This window comes from Melitaea cinxia, chromosome 14, assembly GCF_905220565.1.
Source record: "Melitaea cinxia chromosome 14, ilMelCinx1.1, whole genome shotgun sequence".
Lineage (NCBI taxonomy): Eukaryota > Metazoa > Arthropoda > Insecta > Lepidoptera > Nymphalidae > Melitaea > Melitaea cinxia.
In genome coordinates, this window is record NC_059407.1 from 15,938,939 (window position 1) to 15,964,145 (window position 25,207).

General features: G+C 34.2%; 3 protein-coding genes across 3 annotated transcripts; 1 reads left to right on the top strand and 2 right to left on the bottom strand.

Annotated features, from left to right (window-relative positions):
* Positions 1–2,196: 2,196 nt before the first annotated feature.
* Positions 2,197–10,303, bottom strand: LOC123659452 (protein CC2D2B). The gene is made up of 13 exons (XM_045594667.1): positions 10,277–10,303; positions 9,372–9,972; positions 7,247–8,727; positions 6,886–7,192; positions 6,604–6,791; positions 6,415–6,535; positions 6,142–6,313; positions 5,495–6,058; positions 5,083–5,397; positions 4,919–4,996; positions 4,407–4,561; positions 3,548–3,665; positions 2,197–2,417 (listed from the first exon to the last, which is right to left on the bottom strand). Exons 2-13 carry the CDS (start codon positions 9,758–9,760, stop codon positions 2,232–2,234), a joined length of 4,074 nt encoding a protein of 1,357 aa, XP_045450623.1. The 5' UTR covers positions 9,761–9,972; positions 10,277–10,303; the 3' UTR covers positions 2,197–2,231.
* Positions 10,062–19,283, top strand: LOC123659550 (regulator of MON1-CCZ1 complex). The gene is made up of 12 exons (XM_045594758.1): positions 10,062–10,268; positions 10,602–10,972; positions 11,478–11,599; positions 11,896–11,996; positions 12,632–12,745; positions 12,912–13,044; positions 13,499–13,599; positions 13,680–13,837; positions 15,441–15,588; positions 16,053–16,295; positions 16,551–16,770; positions 19,133–19,283. Exons 1-12 carry the CDS (start codon positions 10,149–10,151, stop codon positions 19,186–19,188), a joined length of 1,887 nt encoding a protein of 628 aa, XP_045450714.1. The 5' UTR covers positions 10,062–10,148; the 3' UTR covers positions 19,189–19,283.
* A 1,085-nt stretch (positions 19,284–20,368) lies between these two features.
* LOC123659370 (alcohol dehydrogenase class-3) lies at positions 20,369–21,964 on the bottom strand. The gene has a single exon (XM_045594586.1). It carries the CDS (start codon positions 21,800–21,802, stop codon positions 20,672–20,674), a length of 1,131 nt encoding a protein of 376 aa, XP_045450542.1. The 5' UTR covers positions 21,803–21,964; the 3' UTR covers positions 20,369–20,671.
* Between the last annotated feature and the right edge of the window lie 3,243 nt (positions 21,965–25,207).

Below are 25,207 nucleotides of genomic sequence, written 5' to 3' on the forward strand. Positions count from 1 at the left end.
AGAATAGAGATAGGAAGACCTGTGTTTGAGTGTGTTCATTCAAAGGCCATTAATACGAGTGGCGCTACTAGAGAGATGAGGAATAATTTCCCTCTTTGAAATGCATTTTTATTAATAAATTTTAAGGGGACATTCATGATATAACTATCCAAAAAAAACTTATCCCATTTTAAATTTAATATATTAAACTTTTCAGTTTTATTTTTTGTTTGTCAATGTATAACTTCAACACATCATCATCATCATCATCAACATCATCAACATCATCATCATCATCAACATCATCATCATCATCATCAATTCAAATCGGTAATGTCAATTCGGTACCATACGCTAAAGATCATACGGCATGATTCATAAATATGTATTTGTGTAAAAGTTACGTCATTGTGTAATTCCCGCCTTTTTTTACTTTTACTACACTAGCACCACAGGTACCTCTTGAAACTTTGAAAATCTTTCTTATGTCTATTCTCCATATTCATAATCTATCATCAATCTATAATCTATCTAAAACATAAAATTGAACTTTTCGATGTTATCAACGTTTTGTATAAAAAGTATTTTCGTAAGTAATTTGACAATAATTTCCGCTATCTTTTGATAGTTAAGGTTGCCATTTTAATAAAACTTATTGAAATAATATTAGAAAACCTTCGTGACATGGCTATTACCTGGCAACTTTGAATACGAATCACAGTTTTTTCAATCGATATATTTAAAATAGTATAAGATAATTTTATGAACTACGAATTCATTTATTTATAATTTTAAGATATTGCTTTTACCTATCACACGATTCTTAATGCGATTTTAGCTTTTATATTTGCTTGGTACACACTAAAGCGAAAATTTTCTTTGAAAAATTAAAATGTTGATAAATGGTAATCACTATATAATTACGTGCTATACTTAGTATGGAGATAATTTTACTGTAGTTCATGAAATATGTGGTCCTAATTTATGCTAAGATCGCAGTAAGACGGTACTGCAAATCATCTATAGCTTCACCTTTGTCCATCGAGTTTTAAGGACAACTGTAATCAATCGCTAGACACGTAACTCTTGTAACATCTCCTTTTGTCTATTTTTACGCATATTTTTATACAGCGACGGAATAAATGTTAATTTTATTTTGTTAGCATTAAAACGAAAAGACATACAATCTTTTATTTTTTTATTTAACTTAATGTTTTTTTAAGGTTCCTGAATGAGTTTAAAAAATAAATTTTATATTGCTCTTCTGGAAGCGTTTCGTTATTGCTCTTTTTACCCTTCTTTTTTCTTCTATTTATCGTTTGGTGACAATATATTGCGTTAAACGGTAATCTATTTTCCTGAATTCGAAGTCATTTATATACCGAATCAATTAAAAATGGTTTATTACTTAACGAAAGAAACGTAGACGTTACACGAACGAGCTTATTTGTTAATTATATTACAAGCGGCGAATACACGCATGAAGGTCTGGATTACAGGTCGCTGATACAATTGAATTCGTATAAAAATTAAATAGTCTTTATCAGCTGGAGGAAGAGATTTAATTTTATTCCACATCAACAAAATAATTCTCATTTAGGTTTTATAGCCTACGAATAGAAACATGGGTACGTTTCACTAAAGGCCCGCAACGCTATCGACCACGACCACAGAAATTTCCGTTCCACTAACGTAAAAAACGCCGCAGGCCTTGTAGACGAATTTTATGTAGAACGCATATTTGAGTGCTGTAAGGTGTCAGCTGTGTGCTTGCAATATGGTGAAAACATGCAACTGTGAGAGTTCAGAGTAAATATTTTGCATGGATTGGAGTAAAACAATTCGACATGGATTCCCGGGAATATCTCGTGCCATTTTTGCCAAATCGAATGTGAGATAACATTCACAATTTTACATTGACAGTTGTTTTTTTAAATTCTGGCCACATTTTGATGAAAGCAAACTCTGACCCACCTATAATTTGTGGGCGAAGTGGACACGATGTGGTCGCGAACAGTTACGTCATCTATGACGTCAAGCGATCGCTCGCGATGACCACAGGCCTTAGGCGGAATGATAGAAATGGCATTACAATAATTACAATCGTTGCGGTCACTTAGTGGAACACGCCCAATACGCCCCCCACGCGCAAGCAGTGAAAATAGGATCTCAACCTTAGCAACACTTTAAAAATTGTTATGACAATATAAAAAAAACTTTCATTAGTATTTCCTTTATTTCATTCGACTTTTTTACATTCTAGTAATGCACGCTAAAAATACCCAAACGCTTATAACGTTGTTAGAATAGGCGAACACTTCTACGCCGAGACCGAACTCGACGTTAGGGTCATCGTTAGCATGTATTGACGTTGATTTAATATTCGAGATTACGAGCTTCGTATTTATATACGGCATGTTTAGAGGAAATCCGAAGATCTAAAAAACAAAAATAATATATTATAATATGTAATTAATATATGTAACGATTAAAATAATAATCTAGACTAACAGGGACTCATTTGAATAATTACTTCTGTAAAATTTAACTTATGGCATGTTCACACTTTTAATTAGTTTTTCGTGACATTAGCAGGATATTTTTAACCGACTTCCATAAAAGGAGGAGGTTCTCAATTCGACTGTATTTTTTATGTATGTTACTTCAGAACTTTTGACTGGGTGGACCGATTTCGACAAAAAAATTTTTTTTCGAAAGGTAGAGTGTGTCATTTGGTCCCATTTAAATTTATTTGAGATCTAATAACTACCTTTCGAATTATATCTAATAATGCGTTTTTACTTGACGCTTTTTTCATCGACCTACGTTGTATTATACCGCATAACTTTCTCCTGAATGTACCGATTTTGATAATTCTTTTTTTGTTGGAAAGAAGATATCCCTAGTTTAGTACCATAATAAGGAAACCAGGATCTGATGATGGAATCCCAGAGAAATCGAGGGAAACTCTTCTACTGAGGTGGGGCACAGCAGGAATTTCCTGCTCAAAATATGGAGCAGCCCGACTGGGGTAGTACCTCGACCTTACAGAAGACCACAGCTAAATAATACTGTTTTCAAGCAGTATTGTGTTCCTGTTGGTGAGTAAGGTGACCAGAGCTCCTGGGGGGATTGGGGATTGGGTCGGCAACGCGCTTGCGATGCTTCTGGTGTTGCAGGTGTCTATAAGCTACGGTAATCGCTTACCATCAGGTGTGCCGTACGCTTGTTTGCCGACCTAGTGACATAAAAAAAAAAACTCGAAAATCCGCAATAACTTTTTACTGGGTGTACCGATTTTGAAGATTTTTAATTTAATCGAAAGCTGGTGTTTATCATGTGGTCACATATAAATTTTATCAAGATCTGATAACAACTTTTTGAGTAATCTTTAATACGCGTATTTACTTGACTATATTTTCGTCTTCCTACGTTGTATTACTTGTCGATATATACCATTTAGGTTACCTTCTCCATTAGTATAGTGATATCATATTTTTGAGAATTTATTAATTTATGAATTGTAATACAATTAACATAATACAATATACAGTAGATAATCGTCTACCTTATATGTGGCTATAAGTTGTTTAAGCCTATTTCCAAGACTTGGTCGAGGTTCCATTGGATTAAAAGCCCAATATTCGTAGTGGGGAAGCATTTCTCTTAACAGACTACTGCAATATCTAAAATAACACTTAAAAATGAGAAACAAAGTAAATAATGTGATAAATAAACGCATCACACTCAACAGCCTCCAACACGTACGATTGAAAGCCACCACACAAATACAAACATCTTGTATGTAACAACAAATGGTTCATAGAAATATTTGTAATAAGCGGGAATCGAAGCTGCGAGAGCCAACATGGCAACATAGCACTTAATAAAGTGACGCCAACCGTCCTCTCGTCTATTTCGTTATTTTATTTTTTTGTTTGAGAATTAAATCCACTATTTTTAAACGACTTCAAAAAAGGAGGAGGTTACTCAATTCGACCGTATAAATATTTTTATGTATGTTCGGGGACAACTTCGTCGTTTATGAACCGATTTTGATAATTCTTTTTTTATTGGAAAGTAGATATCCCTAGTTTGGTACCGTGATAAGGAAACCAGGATCTGATGATGGTATCCCAAAGAAATCGAGGGGAAACCCTTGAAAATCCGCATAACTTTTTACTGGGTGTACCGATTTTGAAGATTTTTAATTTAATCGAAAGCGTATGTTTACCATGTGGTCACATTTAAATTTTATTGATATCTGATTACAACTTTTGGAGTAATCATTGATAATGCGTATTTACTTGACATTTTTTGTTTACCTACGTTGTTTTAATGGTCGATGTAATTGAAGTCGGTTTTTTTCGTTTGCCAGCAAACACAATTATTAAACTAAACACTACGCAAAATATTTGTATCATCACCTGTTCCATATAGTTTTAACACGAGAACGCCATTTTTGGACTTTACTTTTGATTTTTGCCTCTAAATTGAATCGTAAGTGTTCCACGTTTCCTGGCTTGCTGTACAAACCCTCTGTGAGTATTGGTTTTGTCGGAAATAAAGGTTTGTTTAAAACCTGGAATAGGTTATTAAGATATTTGTTTTTGTTTTTTGTACGCATATTATCAAAATTAAAGTATATGTCGTAATATGTTTACTTTACTATGCTTAAAACACAAAAAGCTTATAATACAATTTTTTCGTCTTTATTTGTACTACCGTCGGAAAAAAGTTAATTTTTTTAAAATAAGTATTTAAGGACAATATTAGATGTTATTGACGTTAGTTTACGATTTTTAAATTTCGTGTATAAAAAAAATCAATTAGCGCGAATAGCCTACTATAACGAATCTAACTACAAATAGTTAAAAAAGTAGAATAAGAATTAAGTATTAACATAGAATTCGTTTAAAATTTACTTAAAAATATTTACAGCTTTCCAATCAGACGAATTCGTAAACTCAAATGACACACTCTCGCATGATTGAGAATCTTGCATATTCACCCAAATCTGAGAAAAAGGTTTTGTCAGTCAATATTAATATAAGAAAATTCGTCAGATAATATACTTAAGAGAAAAATAATGAGAATATTTACATTTTCACTGTCGAAGACGTAACTAACTGTTTTGAGAGGACATCCAATTTCTCTCAATTCGAATCTTTCGCCAGATACTGCATCATACACATACCATATAAAGCCATCATTTTTCCTAAATAATTTACTGTTTTTTAACTGGTCGCTTATTGTTAATACTTTATTCTTAAAATATTTCACTAACACGTAACTGCTTTGACCACGAGGCAAACCAAAACCGACAACGACCCAACATTTTATTCCCAATTCCATAAAATAACTAGCCAACAGGATTGTGTGGTCTAATGGAGATCCGTATAAAACTTTCAATAATTCCTGAAAACCAAAATATTGACAGTAAAATTATGGTTACAAAGAGTAAATTAAGTCAACTGTTGAAATATTTCCAGAACAAAATCAGAGATCCCCTTACCACTCCCATTAATGTGACCATATGAGATTCAGTCATATCATATGTAGGTATCAGAGAAACATATCGAACCACTGCATCTACATTCCTTGTTAGTTCATTTTCCTCACTCTTCCAAACCTCAAAATTACTACTTTTAGAAGACGAACTCTTTGAATGACCGGAACCTCTTGAATGAGCTGATTCGTTTTTTTTAGGATCTAATGGAAGATAGTAATCAGGTAGGGGTATAGGTTGAAGAAACTCAGAAACACACATATTTTTACCACAACTACCTATGAATGTTAATGAAATATTTCTATTTGGAAAATCATTGACATAATCAGTTACAAATTTATTCAGCTGTTGTATAATATAGTCATCTTGACCCTGTGTTGGGACTGGTTGACAGTACATTTGATATCCTCCCAAATGAGACACACTAGATGTAATTTGAAGAACCAAAAGTGACGTTTCTTTTTTCATAAGCTGTGTAATTTCTGGAATTAAAGATAGCTTTTCTTTTGATGACACACTTTCGTAGCCAAATATCAAAGGTGGAATGTTTACTTTAAAAGTGCCATGAATCTGAAAATTATTAGGCTGCTCTAATAACAATGTAACGTGGTATGCAAAGTAAAGATATTATAATAAAATATTGAACTACATACAGTGCCCAAACTTAAAACAGTATGCAGAGGTATCTGTATAGCTCCTAACCATCTATTTGTTTTTCTATAATATACTGTACTGTGTAATGACTGATCATCGGAGTGCACTTCTGTAGCGTTATCTTTACATTCGTCATATATATTTAGATTGATAAAGGATAGTGGCTCAAACCTAAAATAATAAATTAGAATAGTAAATCTGCCTTGTTAAGCAACCATTTCAGTTTTATACGAGCATTTTAACCTACAAAAAGCATTTTACCTAAAACCTACCTCGTCTTAAGTTTAACAGAGTGGTTCCAAGTTGGGTGACATCCAATCGCTGTCGGTGTCCTTGCAGATACATCATGATAACTTATACTAACAAACGGTCTCAACGGCCGTACTTTGAATCCTGTAATTTCACAGGACTCGTAAAAATATTTTAATACACAAATTGTGAATTTTATTTCTTAAACTCACCGGCTATTTCATCGTCGTAATTTACTTCCTCTGTCAATGTAGTGGCACTGCGGTCTGTTAAATTGAAAGCTTTAAGTACTTGGATTTGTATTTCTTGTTCATTTATCAGACTTTCCTTCAGAATTTTCTGCTTTGTAATATTCGAAAACCCAGCCAGAGATAAATCCACTTCGTTTAAAAATATACTTCTAAAAAAATGTGTTTCAAAGAAGTTTTAAATCATCTGTTTTATATTAATATCACTATATTAATGTAAACTACCTATAAATATATTATATTTACCTAATACTTATACCTCCAAAATCCCTGACCACATCTTTGTAAGTTTTCTTCAAAAGAAACTCATTTAAGCTTACCATCAAATTTTTATTCAACTTTTCTACAAATTTCATTCCTATATACCTTTGCAAATCTATAGGATCCATCTCAGCACTTTGTTTTACATCACGATAATCTTTCTCTTCACTCTTCTGTAAGCAAGCCAATTGTTCCGTCGAAATCTGACTTGTAAATAACGGAATAGCTTTATCCTCTAATCCAACAAATCCACCAATATTTCTCAGATGCAACAATTTAAATCTAGTGTCGTCTTGACTATTCTCTTTAAAATCAAATTTATTTTGTACATTAATAGATCCAATACAAATGTTTTTTAGTCCATTCATTATGTTCTCATCATTTTCAACGTTACACTCATACAAATCGTTTATTAGTTCTGTTAGTACGGGTAAGCTAGTTTTCTCTTTATTTTGTAGTAATTTTTTGATCTTTTGGCCAGTATTTATACAACACTTAATAGATTCGCCTTGAGTATCGTTAAGTTTTTCGTTCCAGCCGAATTTAACATTTACTTCGCCTGTCGTCCATAATTTCCCTTTAAATAAATTACTAGACTTTAGTCTAGCTTTGTTTTTACGACTAATTTCTTTTATATCATACCCGCTGCCAATTATTTTATTATTCGGCTCGATCGTTTTATTATAAATAAACATATTTTTAATGAAACTTGATTCATTCATATTTTTCTTTATATCAAAGAAATTTATATTGAAAGATGATACATTTTCGTCATTTTCATACAAAATAACATTAACATATTTATTGCAAGGTAGAATTTCAATAGATAAAGACTCTAGAAAATCAATATCGAATTTCCTTTTATCATTCGTATACTGTTCAGATTCGCAAACGAAAACATCATCGACAAAAATTTTAAAATAATAATAATTCGATACATAAGCTAATTTTCTCTTATTTTCTTGTTCATTGAAAATATTGTCATCAATTTTTAGGAATACCTCAGTCGTATTTCTTGCTAATACATCATCGACAATCTTTTCTACGCGGACTTTCAACTCTTCATAGTTAATATTCAATTTAGGTTTTGCAATTATTGTACTCTTTTCATTCATACCACTTGAATTTCTGCCCCGTTTTAATTCCTTATATTCGAGATACTTTAGTACGAAATCGTATTCTATCTGCACGATTAAATCTGAATATTCAGTTTCATAGATTCGAGACCATTCATTTTTAAACTTGGTATCATCCATTTCGTTGCGTTTTACTTCTAATCTATAACCAGTTTTCGCTGTTCCCGATTTCTCTCTTACCATTTCAATATCAAACCATAGTGATAATAACGTATGAATAATTTCTTTCTCTTTCTGTAAAGCTTTGTAATATTCTTCCTTAGACTCTAACATTATTTTTGTGTATTTCAAAACACTGGCATCAAATCTTACATCTTTTTTACTGTTTGGATTTATTTCAATTAATTTTTCTTTTAAGCTGTCCCTTGTTCTTCTATTAACTTCAACATTCTTACTTATGTCGCTTAATGACTTTTTTATTGTTTCGTATTCCTTATAAACATCTGTTAGTTTTGTGGAGAGAAGTTTTTCTAGTGAGAACTCATGATGATGTTTAAACTTAAGATTATTTAATATAACATCTAAAAATCTAGGATTTTGTTTTGTCTCATTTTCTAGATATTCTGTTATGATATCGCTAAAGAGCGACGGTTCCATGTATTGAGCATAAACAACTGTATTTTTTCTTATACTACTTTCGAGAACTCGAGGAAATATTGGACTGATATTTACAGTTTTACGTCTTACTAATCTGCAAAAATAAAGTAATCATGGAATACTTTACCTATTAACAATAAAATATACATATTGATTAAAAAAAGGACAATATTTTTCTAAGTTATCCTTCTTTTGGCGCGTTAGGGAAAAATTATGAGAGTAAATTTTAAAAAGGCGCGTGCACACCGTCATGAAAAAAACCGACACCTGATGTTAACTAATCAACGAAGAAGAAGTCAGCTACGTGAAGTTAGCTAGGAAATGAAGTATTACTTCTTACGAGCGTACATAAGATCACACACACTTTTTTTATTATAAACAGACTAGAAAACAATAAACACAAACAAGAATACAACAAATAAAATGTTACGCGCTGTTTGTTACTGTCAGTAAATTAGTGGGAGTACGCATTGAAATGAATGAGTGATTTTTTTTTAATTTAAATTATACTTCGATGTTTAAGATTCCTTAGATACTATTCGAATTAATTATTGTAATCTTGATGTTTCTTCGTCAAATCTTAACCATTTTTGATGATGATTCATGGAAAAATAGTTGAATATATGTGTTAAGCACATACCGCATAACAATCAGCGAGGAAAAGCTAATTTCTGTATTTTTGTTATCTTTTAATTGTAAGACTAAGCGTAAAAGTATATTATAGATTAAATTAATTACCCGTTTTCAATGTTTCCCGATCTCTTATACTCCAAGATACCACTCAAATTAGATTTTTTCCATAAATAACTATCCTGCTCTTTTCTGTAATTCAAATAATTTACATTATTTTTTATAAGAAGCGGCTTCGCTAACAATTCAGTATTTAAGATATCTAAGAGTTTTTTTGGTTTTTCTTTCTTTTTGGTTTTTTTCTTCTTTGATACAGCCTTTTTTATTTTTTCCGTATCATCCTGGACAAAGAAATTATATTCGTTTACCGGTGTAACGAAAGGTTTGGATGGCACAATATCTTCTCTAATTACTTCTTGACTTATTTCATGATATTCTTCACTATCACTTTTGTTTAGATAATCTTTATGAATCGAATTTAGTTCTATACTTTCCATTATTTCCTATTAAATAAAGTTTATCCCAACAATATCAAAGAGAACAATATGTTTAACTTTTTGGTTACCATAGCAATTTTCTTCTTCATTCACTTGTTTGAATACAATATAGAGTAAATACGTATACGAAAGTAACCATGCGTATACCAAGTTGTACTGACTAACTTAACAAATTTTTCATAATTTGTTAGTGTACAAAAGTTTATTGTTTACTGAAAATATAAAATAAACTTAAGTAATTAATTAATTTTTTTATTAATTTGATCATTACGAATTAAACGTCGTAAGTCATAACATGACATTATATCATATGTCAAAACAGAAAAGTCAAAATATTGCTCGAAATCGTTAAAGTGCTTTTTGTTTTTGGGTAATAATTATTACAATAATGGCAAATTTTTGTTTAAAGGACAGTGATAAATACTACCTCTCGCTTTCCGAACAACCTAAAAGATTTGACGCTGATAGTCCTGTGACCAACGTATTTTTTGACGACACAAATGGAGAGGTACCTACCTTAAATGTTGTTTTATAATAAATAAGTAAATAAATCCTCATAATCACATTAAATTTTATCTTATAATGTCATATAACAGCATATATAAAAGTATATCTATTAACAATTGCAGTTCTATGTTATTTGATCATTAAAACAAATTTTAAAATACATTTACTCTTTTCTATTTATATCGATCGAACGATAATAAATAGGAATATGATATCGATTCGAAGCTTAATCATAAATAAAAATTGCAATACTGTTTTTTTTTTCAAATAAAAAAATAAATCATTAATAAATAAATAGCAAAAAATTAAAAGACTTTCTAATGTTTGATTATAGGTTTTTACTGTCAGATCGGGCGGTGTAACAGGTGTCACAGTAAATGGTATGGATGAAACAAAAAGCACTTCATTCAGAATGCAAGACAAAGGACCGATTATCTCTATAAAATTTTCACCCGACCACAAAATACTTGCGATACAGAGAAATATTGAAGGACACAATGCAACCGTGGAATTTGTGAATTTTAAAGATCTCGCTCCAACAAATGTTGAGTATTACCACACATGTAAATGGAAAAATTCAAAGATATTAGGCTTTGTGTGGCCGAAAGTGAATGAAATAGCCTTCATAACTGATCATGGAGTAGAGCTGCTACAGGTCTTACCAGACAAAAAGCAGTTAAAGACTATAAAGGCTACATCATTTAGGTATGAAAGTGCTTGATAAATCCATTCAGCCTGTGACATCCCACTGCTTAGCTTCCCATTCTTAGGCTTTCTCCATGTAGGAGAAGTGTTTGATATTAGTAAATTATAAAAATATATAGGTTTTTTTAATACTGAATATTTTTCCCTATTTAATTTTTTTTTTTTGTGTCAGTATATTATATTTAAAATAAATGGTTATTGTAAAGTCAGTTTACAGATGATAGTTTTACGTGATAAAATCATAAAGAAACTGATGAATAATCGCATAATTTTAGGAATTAAATTAAATTATTCTCACTGAATTATCATTATTTTGTATAATACAAAGGATTTAATTGAAAATACAATTTTTTTGATAAATAAACATTTATTTGTTCAAACCGCTAGCTCTGAAGTCACACGAGGAGAGAGATATATGTGTCACAAGCCAAGGCTTGAGCACTTTGTTTGGTTATTTATTTAAGATATTACAAAAGATTATAAGTATTTTTTTTTAACTTTTCAGTTGTGCCTGGTTTTCGTGGTGTTCTCAAAGTAACATTATCCTGCTAGCTGGCAACAATGGGGCATTGTTACAACCATTCTCCTTGAATAACTCTACGATCAACAAATTGCAGAAAATAGAAAGTATACATAACTTTTTATTCATACACATATAAATACACAGTTATTTTTTAAAAGAGTAACTCCGCAGTTACTTGCTGATTCTTCCCTGCAGAATCTGTTCTGCATTGGTAGTAGCTTCACTTTTAACCATAATTAATGTGTAAAAATGACTATTTAAAGGTGTTTTCAATGCAATTTCATTTGAATAAATTTAATTTTGATTTTGATCATATATCATTAATCATAGAAGTAATAGAAGTTATATTAATAAAATATTCGTTATTGTACATCATAAATTTATGCCCTTTTGTTGCAAGTGGAGTGGTCGCGGCCAATAGTGGAGCGCGATGTTTTTATTCTGCGTCTGTGCGGCGCGGCGTGGTGCGCGCTGTTTCGACACAGCGGGGGACCCACCGAGGTACTATTACTAGACTACTTACAACTAGCCTACTTACCACTAGCCTACTTACCACTAGCCTACTTACCACTAGCCTACTTACCACTAGCCTACTTACCACTAGTCTACTGACTACTAGCCTACTTACCACTAGATCACTTACCCATAGACAACTTTCCACTAAATAACTTACCTCTAGATCGCTTATTACTTGACCATTTACCACTAGACCACTTACTGCTTACTACTAGACTGGATTACCTCTAAACACTGTTTCAGTTATTGGTCGGATACAATGATATGGATATTAAGAGCTGACAGGATATCGTTATAAAGATATTTTATGACATTTTATTTCTTCGTTGTATAATTATGGCACAACCGTACAATCCGCCTGATGGTAAGTGGATACCATAGCAGAACGCCTGCAACACCAGGAATATTGCAACCTTATGCCTACAGCTATTGCCGACCCCAATCTGGTCGTTCAAGGCCAGGTGGTAGTCAAGAGAGTATGCGGTCGATCGCTAACCCGCTGGACAGACGTCACCACAACGGCTAATTAGTCCACCATGGTCAGTGTATCTCGCGACGCCTCTAACAAACAAAAATGGAAGCACATCGCCAGAAGATCGACTTTTCTTTATTTGTTACAGGTTTGGCTCATACCTATATCTGGTGGGGGGGCAACACAACATGTCCTGAAAACTGGTCTAGTTGGACGTTTTGCTGTCAGCGTGATTGACCAGCTACTTGTTATACATCATCAGGTAAATAATAGTTACGAAAATACTAATTTATTTTATTTCAATTTCTGTCTGTATCATTTCTTATTTGGTTTTCGAAAGAAATCACACACACTTATATTTATTTTTTAAATATAATAAAATAATATATAAATAGCAAATAATAGTTATTTAATTGTTCGTCCCACAGTCAAGTCAAACATCGCAGATATTTGACATAATGGACGAGTCGAAGACAGAAAATAACACAGTTATTCACGTTCCTGTGGTACAAGGGATTTCTATGAAGCCTGCCGTTGTCGACGATCAGCCCTGTCCTATGTGTATCCTTCACAATATGTAATTAAATGAACTCGAACAGGCCTAAGCACAGCTGAATTGCTGTACAAAACCTCCTTCAAATTTAGCATAAGGATTGGAGTTTTATAAGCTGCGCTCCTCTAATTGCAGGTTGACGTACTGCTTCCCTATCAAAGGCTACGATAGTTATCTGGCGTTTATGATTACAATGAGGCCAAAGGCATTACGTTCTTTCGAAGCTCGTTGGACAGACCCACAATGACAGATATTCATATTAGAAACCAATATGGAAATTACTAAAAATGTCTATATAATTGTATTGTAAAATGCAATTATAGGTTCTGGTAATTAACTTTTTATCATTTTTGTATATACTGATGTAGTTAAAATTGTATGTGTTCTGTAATACATAAAAGTCACATTTTTGTTGGTCCCATGAACCGGGTCACTTTTTGCATATCCTTAATAGACATACAGACTCAGGCAACTGGGTTGTGTTTCAACCGAATTACATAATAGACGCGCGTCTTGGCTGCCTCTGGAGAGTCAATCTCATACCTTCTGGTCTCGCACACTCAGTAAGTATAAAGAAGATTTTGTATTTTAAGGTTTTATGATTAAAGATTTCCATGATAAAAGTTATTATTCTCCCATTCAGGTGCCAAAGGACGAAATACCCAAAATAGTAGCCGTGTTGTTAAGACGCAAGGATGGAAAAGATACCATTTATATGATCCTAAATCAGCTTGTGACAGAAGCTGGAACATATCTAGTAGAACTGACTAAGGCGTTTGATGAAATCAACTCCGTCTACAGGTACCATTTTGTATAAGAAATATTACACTCTTCGTAGTCTACTGCTGGGATATAAGCCTCCACAAGTTCGCACAAAACATCAGCATTATACACTATCTCTTCAACTTGCTGATTCTATAGGTCTGCACGCTGATTGTCTTCAAACTTGTGGGCTAATACCTTCCTCAATATCAACATCTCGACATTGTACAGGCAGGACACATTGCCCGAAAACTTGCGGAATCTTCGAATCGACAAAAATCCTGAACAACTGCGAGAAGGTATTCCAGGTATTGGTAACTTGGAGTTAAATTTGGATGGTCATCGTCGCCGTAAAGTACATAACCTCAGCACCTTGACATATCGCCAGTTAAAATCAAAATCAAAATTAATTTGTCAAATAGGCCTCAAAAGCACCTTTAAATCGTCATTTTACAAATGTCGGATTCGGAACGGAGAATCTGCACAAGAATAAAAATTGTGCTTTTTTATAAAATTGGCAACATGTTGCATGAAATACAGTGCTATTAAATCAACACATCTTGATCATGAATGTTATCCTCAACCGAAAAATAGGCTTTAACTATTAAATTCTTTTTAACACAAACTTCAAATTTTTTTGGCAGTTGCAAGAAATCAATCAAAATCAAAAACAGCTTTATTCAAATAGGCCCCAAGAGCGCTTTCGTAGCGTAAAAGTATAGTTACCACCGATTCGGAATGTCGATTCTGCAGAGATGAATCGGCAAGAAACTCCACAGTGACTCTTTTGAAAAATAATATATAAACTGTGTTTTAGGGAAAAATTAGTAACATGTTGCATAAAATACAGCGTCTTTTCTTTGTCTTTATCTAATTTTTTTTAATAAATCTTTCAATTTATGTTGAGACAATTCTAAAATTGTTTGTGGGATTTTATTTTATATGCAAAAAATATTTAAGTAAGAATAAATAAAAAAAGCCATACACACCGGTTAATTATGCTCGTCATTCTTTTGTATAATCTGCCGAACAGTATGGATGTGGTCTACGGTACTGAGGCAATTTCGAAATCCAGGTTGTTACGGTGGTTGGAGTTCATCAAATTTTTGGCGGGTTGATTGAACCGACCCTCGAAAACAGCTTATCGGCTAATAAGTGAGATCTGTAGTTTCTCAGATAGTACCAGGGTGGATGACAGCAGGTCCTTTTTTTTCGTGGGGAAAATCCATCATGGATACCCTCCGACGCGGGGGCGTCAGAGGGTTATATCAGACTCCTACTGACTAAAACACCATCACGTGTGAATAGTCGTCCACCTGGGTGGGGCAAGATGGGGTCGCGCTAGCATTCACCACCTCGCCCCGGCGGTAGGATGACAGCAGGTCCTCATCTAGGCTTTTAGGACAGGTCGTCCTGCGGCCTTTAGGATCTTAGTCGTAATTTCGCCATCCCTCAAGGCTCTTCCAGCTGAACTTTGTGCTGTCCTAGCGCCGCACTGATCTTGTCGACTTCGATATCCAGGATCTACCGAAAAATGGACCAACATCTCAGAACAGAAGTTTCAGACTTATGTGCGCTCGACGAGTACAGCTGTTCGTAAAATTTTTCGACGTTCTCTAAGGTCTGAAATTGTTGTCATTAGGAAATGGGCAGATTTAGAGGTGGCACGTAACACTGCGGGCCAGGCGGGCGTCTCGCGCGCGCCCGCGCACTTCCCCGTGCTCGTGTCGCAGGCCGACGTGTGCGCGCGCGTGCTGCAGGCGCACGCGGACGACGAGCGCCTGGTGCAGGTGAGCGTGCGAGCGAGCGAGCGTGCGTGCGTGCGTGCGTGCTTGCGTGCGTGTGTACGTGCGTGCGTGCGTGCGTGCGTGCATGCGTGCGTGCGTGCGTGCGTGAGTGCGCGCGTGTGAGTGCGTGTCCTGCGCTTGTGGCGCAGACTGGCCTAAACAGCAGTTCCTCTTAAATTTCAATAATTGTATTTGCTCACAAACGACAAAAACCAACTTCAATTACATCGACAGGAAGTACGACGTAGGTCGCTGCCCTTTTGGATAACTCAAAAATTACTCGTCACTCCCGATAAAATTTAATGGACCACATGACAAGCACCTGCTTTCGATTAAAAAAAGAATTATAGAAATATGTGCTCCCAGTAAAAAATTATAAGGTTACATAAATAAACAAAAATACAGTCAATTAAAACCCACCATATTTTTTTGTAGTTGGTTAAAAAGTATTTCCTTTTGCTTCTTAGGTAGTTACAGCCTACCTCGCCTCTCTCTCCCGTCACGACATGGTGGTCCAACACCCGGTAGCGGAACTCTGTGTACGAACTCTAGTAACCCGAGGCGCTGGGGGCAGACTGAGGTCATTGGTGCGCAGAGGTTGCCTGGGGGATGCCAGGCCACTGGCGTGCCAGCTGTTGAGCTTAGGACACATAGACCCGGCCGCAGCTCAAATAGCCTTGGATATGATGTGGAGGCTGAAAGCATATGGGGTAAGCTTTTTAAGGTGTTCGAAAATAGCAGTGTAAAATGAACATAGAAGTAACAACAATGAGTTTTTTAAAGTTTCAATTCTAAGTATAAGTTGAAAGGGATTCGAGATGTACCAGAGAAATATATTTTCATTCAACTGAGACATACTGACAAAAAATACCATATATCCGTGTCAAATAAATTCAATACCTAACAATATACAATAACAATTTTCTGTACAAATCCTTTAATTAATAACAAAATTGTTCATATAGGAAGTAGTAGAGGTCCTGCTTAGTTGGAACGAACCAATCAGCGCTGTTGGAGTGGCGAAGCAAACTGGGGGGATATGGCTCAACATTCCCCCTCGCAAGCTCCTTGCAGCGGCTAAACACTATGCAGAGGATAAAAACGAACCCACTGCCTTCATGGCGGTATACCACGCTCTAGTAGCCAGGAATGAACGATTAAGAGGCAGTCCACACTTTTTAAAAGGTAATCTTGTTACAATAACAAACAAACGTCTGACACTCAACTACGCACAATAGGAAACTGGGCAGCTCAGAGTGTCGGGCTGATATAATATGAAATATATATTGGCCGCTCTTTATCATTATGCTTAAAAACAGTCTCCTGGTGAAAAAGGTATTTATCTCACAATATTTTTTTGTTCATACTTATAATATTTAAAATTGTAATGTACTCATTACTGACAATATCACAGAAATTTATTTTTAATTTAAAAAATACACCTAAAAAATGTATTTTAATTTTGCTACCAATTTTACTCAATCCGCTTGGCCTTATTTAAAACTGACACAATAACACTTAATACATTTGATCTTTATTTCTACTTGGTGCTTTATTTGCTTTTTTAAGTTTAGCCCGTAATAATAATTAATAAAATAAATTAATCTGTGAAAAAATTAACCAGGGATATGTATGTCGACACAAGAAATTTTAAATTAAATATCTGCAGTAGTTTAGACACAAAATAACTTTACAACTGTATTTTTGCCTGCTAGCGATAGATTTCACACACAATTTTGATGGAGTTTACGTCAAAATTCTATACTAATAAGCAAATACAGAGAGAGACAGAAAATTGAAACTGGCTTTTAGACATGGTATCTAGTATATATTATGTGGTTTAATTGACGTCTGGATTAAAATCTCTTGAAATTGGTATTATTTTTTATATGGGTTATTGGTGGGCATTTGTGTAGACAGTTTGGTGAATAATTTATAGTTGGCACAAAATTTGTAACATTTTTCGAGTGATTAAATACCAAAACAATCTACAATCGCGCCCTGAGTATCTATTACGCGCACTTTGTAACGTTATCGCATTTGTATCTTATCATGTCTTACTTATTAGGAAGATAGATACAATAAGGGAACTGCCAACTAACTTTCGTCATTTCATAAAGCGTATTTTTTAATATTTTTTGTTAAAAGCATTTTGTACGCCTTTGCTCATTTTGTAAGCATTTGGTATCTGCCAAAATCACTATGAGTTAAAGTCTTGTATTTGGTCATTGCTTCTACCGCTTCTTTCTTAGCGTTAAGAAACTTTCAGCCTTTATAAAATTTACGGGCTCTTAATCTAATAGATGTTTAATCACGATTAGTTAACAATTTATAATTATAATTTATACTAGCTGACCTGGCAAACTTCGTATCGCCTTATTTTTTTTCTTAAATATAATAATTACATATATCAAAACAAAATATACCCTATCTTTCAAGTTGGATCAAACTGCACACGGTGTGCAAATTTGATTAAAATCGGTTAAGTAGTTTAAGAGTTCATCGCGGACAAACATTGTGACACGAGATTTATATATATTAAAATATAACCATATAGGTAAACCATTATTGGTTTCCTACAAAAGATAATAAAAACTAAAAATGTATTTTATTATTATTAGACAACAAAAACCAACAACAGTTTTTTTTATATAACACATGCCCTTGTAGAGGTTGTCACAATTTTTTAATTAGAAGTTATACAGAAAATATCGAAAACCTCGACTTTGAAAATCCCATAGATATTGATTAGGGTAAAACGTAATTGATTACACTTGCAATTGTATCATGTGTAATGTAATTATTTCTAATTTCGTGCTAACATCAGGCGCTGCTCGTAAACAAAAAACAACTGACGTAAATTACATCGACAAGTAATAAAACGTCTACCGTAGACGTAGATAGTTTATGTAGACGAAACAATGGTCAAGTAAATACGCATTAGTAAGACGACGCGTTGGCGCAACGGTCACAGCCATAGATGCGGAGCGTGCGGGTTCGACCCCGCACATGACAAACATTTGTATTGGCCATACAGGTGTTTGCCGTAATCTGGGTGTTTGTGCAGTCCTTGTGGGTCTCTCCACCGTCCCTCGGAGAGCACGTTAAGCCGTCGGTCCCTGTTATGTACACCTGATAGCGATCGTTACTCATAGTAGGAAATATATCCGCCAACCCGCAGTGGAGCAGCGTGGTGGATTAAGCTCTGATCCTTCTCCAACATGGGGAAAGAGGCCTATGCCCAGTAGTGGGATATTACAGGCTGAAGCGTAAATACGCATTATAAGGAGTAACTTAAAAAGTACTCGTCAGATCTTAATCAAATTTAAATATGACCAAATAACAAGCACCAGCATTCGATTAAAAAAAAGAATCATCAAAATCGGCCCACCTGTAATAAATTATGAGACATAAAAATTCAGTCTAAGAACTTTCCTTCTTTTTAACCGATTTCAAAAAAGGGGGATGTTCTCAATTCAACCTTTTTTTTTATTTGAAGTCGTTTGAAAATTCTCTGCGGTTGTATTTATTCTACTTTCATTTTCAGGCGACCAATGTGATGTCTACGTGGAATATTATAAACAGCTGACGTCCGAAACTTAACCTTTAACTCAAGTTTTAACTTTCGGTATTGATAAGGTGATAAAAGATTTATAATTACATTTTGGACTGGATTCATATCTCATTATTATTGTAAATGATTATTGTACGTGTGATATAAAAAGTATTTAGTTTATTCAAAAAGTTATTGTTTTAAATTTATATGCATACTTCGTTGACATTAAAAATTGTATAAATGTTAAATAATAATATAGAGATAATATATTTGCATTTCAAATAAACTAAGTACATGTAAAAAAACCTGTTTTATTTTTGTGTATCAAAAAAAAAACATCTAAAAAAGCGGTAAAAATAACTAAAAAAAGTAAAAGCTATAGTAAACTTTACAACAATTAGTAAGGATGGAAAAAAATAAGTTTTTATTTGCTTCAAAATCCAATTTTGTTCGTACATTAGGCAACTGAACTGCGTAGGTATTGTGTACCTAAACATTTTAGCTGCTTATATAACATTAGTCTCAAGGTCGCATGACCCCTGTTTTTGTTATAAATTGTTTGTCGTCATGATCAAAGATTATTTCTTAAACTCAACAATCTGAAAAATTATTTAAAAGATTAAATTAGCTAAATTAATTTGTAATTTTCTTAAATTGTAATTCTTAAAAAAATTAAAAATATTTAATACCAAAAACCTCTAAAAATATAGAAAAAAAGGTATTGCATAAATTTAGTCTAATCGAAAACTAGATGGGATTACTAAGAGATAATCTCGACTTTACAGAAGATCACAGCAAAATAATACTGTTTTCAAGCAGTATTGTGTTCCTGTTGGTGAGTACGGCAACACGCTTGCGATGCTTCTGGTGTCGCAGGTGTCTATAAGCTACGGTAATCGCTTATCATCAGGTGAGCCGTATGCTTGTTTGCCGACCTAGTGATATAAAAAAATCCAGGATTTTATCTCCTACCTTTGAGCATAGAAATTGAGTTAGCTCACCAGTTTACTGCTGTGACTACACTATACTATACACTTTGTTACCAGTCCATTCTTTAGGAACTGTGGTGCCAGACAGCACATAAAACTTAATATCAAATTACAGAGTTCAGTAGGTCATTACAAAATATATTTTCATGATAAGGATTAAACCTATAATATCACATAATGTTATTGATATAAAGATATTGAAATTCTTGACAAAATTTGTAAAAATAAAAGTCAAACATTGTGAAAAATATTTATTTTGTATTTTTACAAAAAAAAAAAAACCATTTATGGATAACAGGAATACAGTTTTACTGTAGTTAAATGCTTTATAAATAGAGAAAATTGCTTGACAATATTTCAGTTGGACATATTTAAAATATATTATATACTTTTATAAGTAGAGGTAGTAACTGAACAATACTTCAGTTAAATTACAAAAATAAATCATACGAATACTTCAGTTGTTTGTATTTAAAATATATAAATTTAGTTTAATGTTTTTATAAAGGAGTAATTCTTGAGGGTATTATAGTTGATCTGTTTAGAACTCGACAACAGCACGGATAGACTTGCCAACGTGCATCAAATGGAAGGCTTCATTGATTTCATTCAGAGGCACTTTGTGAGTGACAAAGTCATCTAATGGCAGTTTCTTGTTGAGGTAGTCTTCGACCAACTTGGGAACATTGTCACGGCTCTTGTAACCCCCGAAAGCAGTGCCCTTCCAGACACGGCCCGTCACAAGCTGGAACGGCCGGGTACTGATTTCCTCTCCTGCTGCCGCTACTCCAATAATCACCGACTGACCCCAACCCTTATGACAGGCTTCCAAAGCGGCCCGCATGGTGTTTACATTACCTATACATTCGAATGTGTAATCTAAACCACCATCAGTCAGGTCAACGAGTACTTGCTGGATAGGTTTGTCATAATCCTTTGGGTTAACAAACTCATTGACACCAAACTTCTTAGCAACTTCAAATTTATCAGGGTTGATGTCTACTCCAATAATACGTTTAGCTCCAGCTACTTTACATCCCAGGGCAACAGCCAAACCAACGGCACCAAGACCGAAGATTGCACAATTTGAACCAGCTTCGACTTTAGCTGTGTTTAAGGCAGCACCATATCCTGTAGTAACACCGCAACCGAGAAGGCAGACTTTGTCCAACGGAGCGACATCGTTAATTTTGCACAACGAAATTTCTAGAACAACCGTGTATTGACTGAATGTCGAACATCCCATGAAGTGGAATAAGTCTTTTCCTTGGCAGTGGAATCTTTTCGTGCCGTCGGGCATGACACCCTGACCTTGGGTGACTCGTACTTTCTGACATAGGTTAGTTTTTGGGTTGAGACAAAATTTGCAAGTTTTGCACTGGGGCACGTACAACGGTAAGACATGGTCACCTGGTTTCACAGTCGTAACGCCTTCCCCGACACTTTCAACGATACCACCACCTTCGTGACCCAAAATTACGGGGAACACGCCTTCTGGGTCTTTTCCAGATAAAGTGTACGCGTCGGTGTGACAGACGCCGGTTGCTAGAATTTTTACACGTACTTCTCCAGCTTTGGGCGGGTCTACTTCGATCTCCTCAATTGAAAGAGGTTTTCCAGCCTCCCAGGCTACTGCGGCCTTGCACTTAATCACTTTACCGGCAGTTGACATGTTGCGTGACACCCGACCAAGTCTATCGCTTGAAATTAAATAGTCAAATTTAAAAAATGTAAAATGTAGATTTCCGATAAATTAGTGATAACCCGGTACCGAATTGTAACAAATTGTAATAAAAGTGAAACTATGATAGAATACAATCATTACATCATACACAATATTAGGTCATATGCCAGAAAGAGATGAAAGTAAAACTATTCGTTTACTCTGCACTTGACCTTGGCTAAATAAGATACACATGTAGTTGGCAAGTGAGAATAATAAATTAATACAACAAATATAATCTATACTAATCTTACGTTTTACGTACGTTTGTTTGTTTATTATTTTAAACGTACTAATCTCAGGAACTACTGAATAATAATTTTAAAAAAGTGATTTGAGATAATTTAAAAATAAAGTTTTTTTTTATGGACTGCACTTGACGAGCAGGAATTAAGAAAAATGTTCAAAAATTGAGGATAGAGGACAAGAGGAATTTATGACAGGATTTAGAACAGGATGAGAAGAAACAAAATAATATATTTTATGATGAAAAGGAAATAAAAAATAATAAAAAAACATATATGGAATATAATATTAAATGTCTTTTACTAAGAAATAAATAATCCAATACAATTTTATATGTATCATATTTATTTCGTTTAAAATATTAGTAGAAATACGAGAAATATATACAGACACAGAACATATTTTATGTACACTTATACCCTATGGAAAAAATCTCATAAAACATGGACAAATGCAGACCAAATTCTCCTACCAAGTTATGAGAGCATAAGAGTTCTCGTAGACTCCATAGGGTAGCTAAAATTGATAGTTCAGAACTATGTATTGAACTGTGTTCAGGAATATTAACTAAATTAAAAGGAAAGTTTTTCTCAATGAGAAAGGCTACTCCGCCAAAACAACAAACTAATCAATAATATCCAATAGGATAGAATAGGATAGTCAATAGGATCCCGAGATCTAGATATAAATGTTTTTTTTTTTTTGTATGATTTAATAGGATTTTGGCCAATATTTACTTCTTTACTAACTTCTGAATAAGATTTATATGACGTTGGTATCCCTTTATTGGCCTCTGCATATGATATACATTGTTCAGCCATATGTAATTTAATAGATTTTTGCGTATTTAATTCAGGGCACGCTTTACTATTTGCCATATGGTGGCCGGAACATAGACAGCAAAAATAATTATCATCATTGGCATTGCATGATTCTGATGTGTGCTCCTGACTACATTTTAAATACCTTGGCTTAGACCTGAACTGCAATTTTGTGTGTCCATAACGACAACATTTATAGCATTGAATTATGGGAAAGATGTAAAGCTCGACTGAAAGAAAATTGTAGCAAATAAAAATTCTTTTTGGGAGTAGCCTGCCATCAAAATAAATTACGACTGATTGTGTGGGCTTTCACACAGTAGCGTCTTTAACAACAGTTTTGTAATTTAAACGTCTTACCTGTACAACTTTACCACAACCAACAGGTGTAGAAATATTTTTTATAATTTGTTCTGAGGACCATTCTATTGGCACACCCCTAACGATACCGATTCTAATAATGTTAAAAGATAGTATAAAAAAGCGTGATAACTATTTTCAAGAAGCAGGCTATTATTTAAAAATGAGTTCGTATCTTTAAAATTATTAATGCTACAGAAATTCTGTTTCGTCCTGTCTTTTTAACCGACTTCCAAAAAAGGAGGAGGTTCTCAATTCGACTGTATTTTTTTTTTTTTATGTATGTTACATCAGAACTTTTGCCCGTGTGGACCGATTTCGACAAATTTTGTTTTAATCGAAAGGTGGTGTGTGCCAATTGGTCCCATTTAAATTTATTTGAGATCTAACAACTACTTTTCGAGTTATATCTAATAATATGTTTTTACTTGACGCTTTTTTCGTCGACCTACGTTGTATTATACCGCATAACTTTCTACTGGATGTACCGATTTTGATAATTCTTTTTTTGTTGGAAAGGGGATATCCCTAGTTTGGTACCGTGATAAGGAAACTAGGATCTGATGATGGGATCCCCGAGGAATCAAGGGAAACTCTCGAAAATCCGTAATAACTTTTTACTGGGTGTACCGATTTTGATAATTTTTAATTTAATCGAAAGCTGATGTTTACCATGTGGTCACATATAAATTTTATCGAGATCTGATAACTACTTTTTGAGTAATCTTTAATAACGCGTAGTTGCTTGACTATTTTTTCGTCGATCTACGTTGTATTACTTGTCGATGTAATTGAAGTCGGTTTTTTTTTCGTTTGCGAGCAAACACAATTATTCAAGCTGTCATTAACAATAATATATATCTTATTTTTCATGAGGAAATCTCCGAATGTGATTGGGTGTAAAATCGCTCCATCGTTATCGCCTTTTGTAATTTTTTGAACATGAACTAAATATGTGCTGTGTGGCTACGGTACTAAAGAATTTAGCCACCCCCTCTCTTCCCGGGGGTGTCGTAAGAGGCGACTAAGGGATAACAAGGTTCCACAACCATCTTGGAACTTAAGAAGCCGACCGATGGCGGGATAACCATCCAACTGCTGGCTTTGAAATACACAGGCCGAAGACGGGCAGCAGCGTCCTTGGTGCGACAAAGCCAGTACTGCGGTCACCAACCCGCCTGCCCAGCGTGGTGACTATGGACAAAACACATGAGTTCACGTTATTTTTGACGTAAACTTGTGGAGGCCTATGTCCAGCAGTGGACTGTATAGGCTGTAATGATGAACTAAATATGAAGACACGTCATTTTTTATTATAAGCTAGCGGCCCGCTCCGGCTTCGCACGGGTATAAAATATATAGCCTATGTCATTCACTGAAAAAATGATTAAAATCGATCCAAGTAGTTTTGATTTATTTATTACTGCCCGCTCATAAAATAAACGCGACCGATCGCTGCTAAATTCCAAGTGCTACAGAAAAACCGCGGCCTCCGACGCGCTATTTATAGGCACACTCCCGCCGCTCCGGCTGGCCGGAACCGCCGCAAATGCTACGTCCCGCAATTTTTAAATCTATAATATCATCGAAAATATTCATTTAAATCATATGCTGTAAAGGGCCATATAGATCTATATTAAATCAACAATATATTTAAGGTATTTAATTAGGTAAGAATTAATGCTGTATTGGTTAAAATCGCTTCGAAATCTAGCCATTATTTGTCGTAAAAAGTAAATGACATAAAAATGTTATTGTGGCAGAGTTTTCTGTAGACTTTTCAATGTGTACAATACTTAGTACATTATTTTGATAAATCTCGTAGGGTTCAGGTTAAGCGGAAAAAATGTAATTATTTACGACATCACATTAGAAACCTCAAAAATAACAGTATTTCTCCACTATTTGATGGATGTTATTATACATA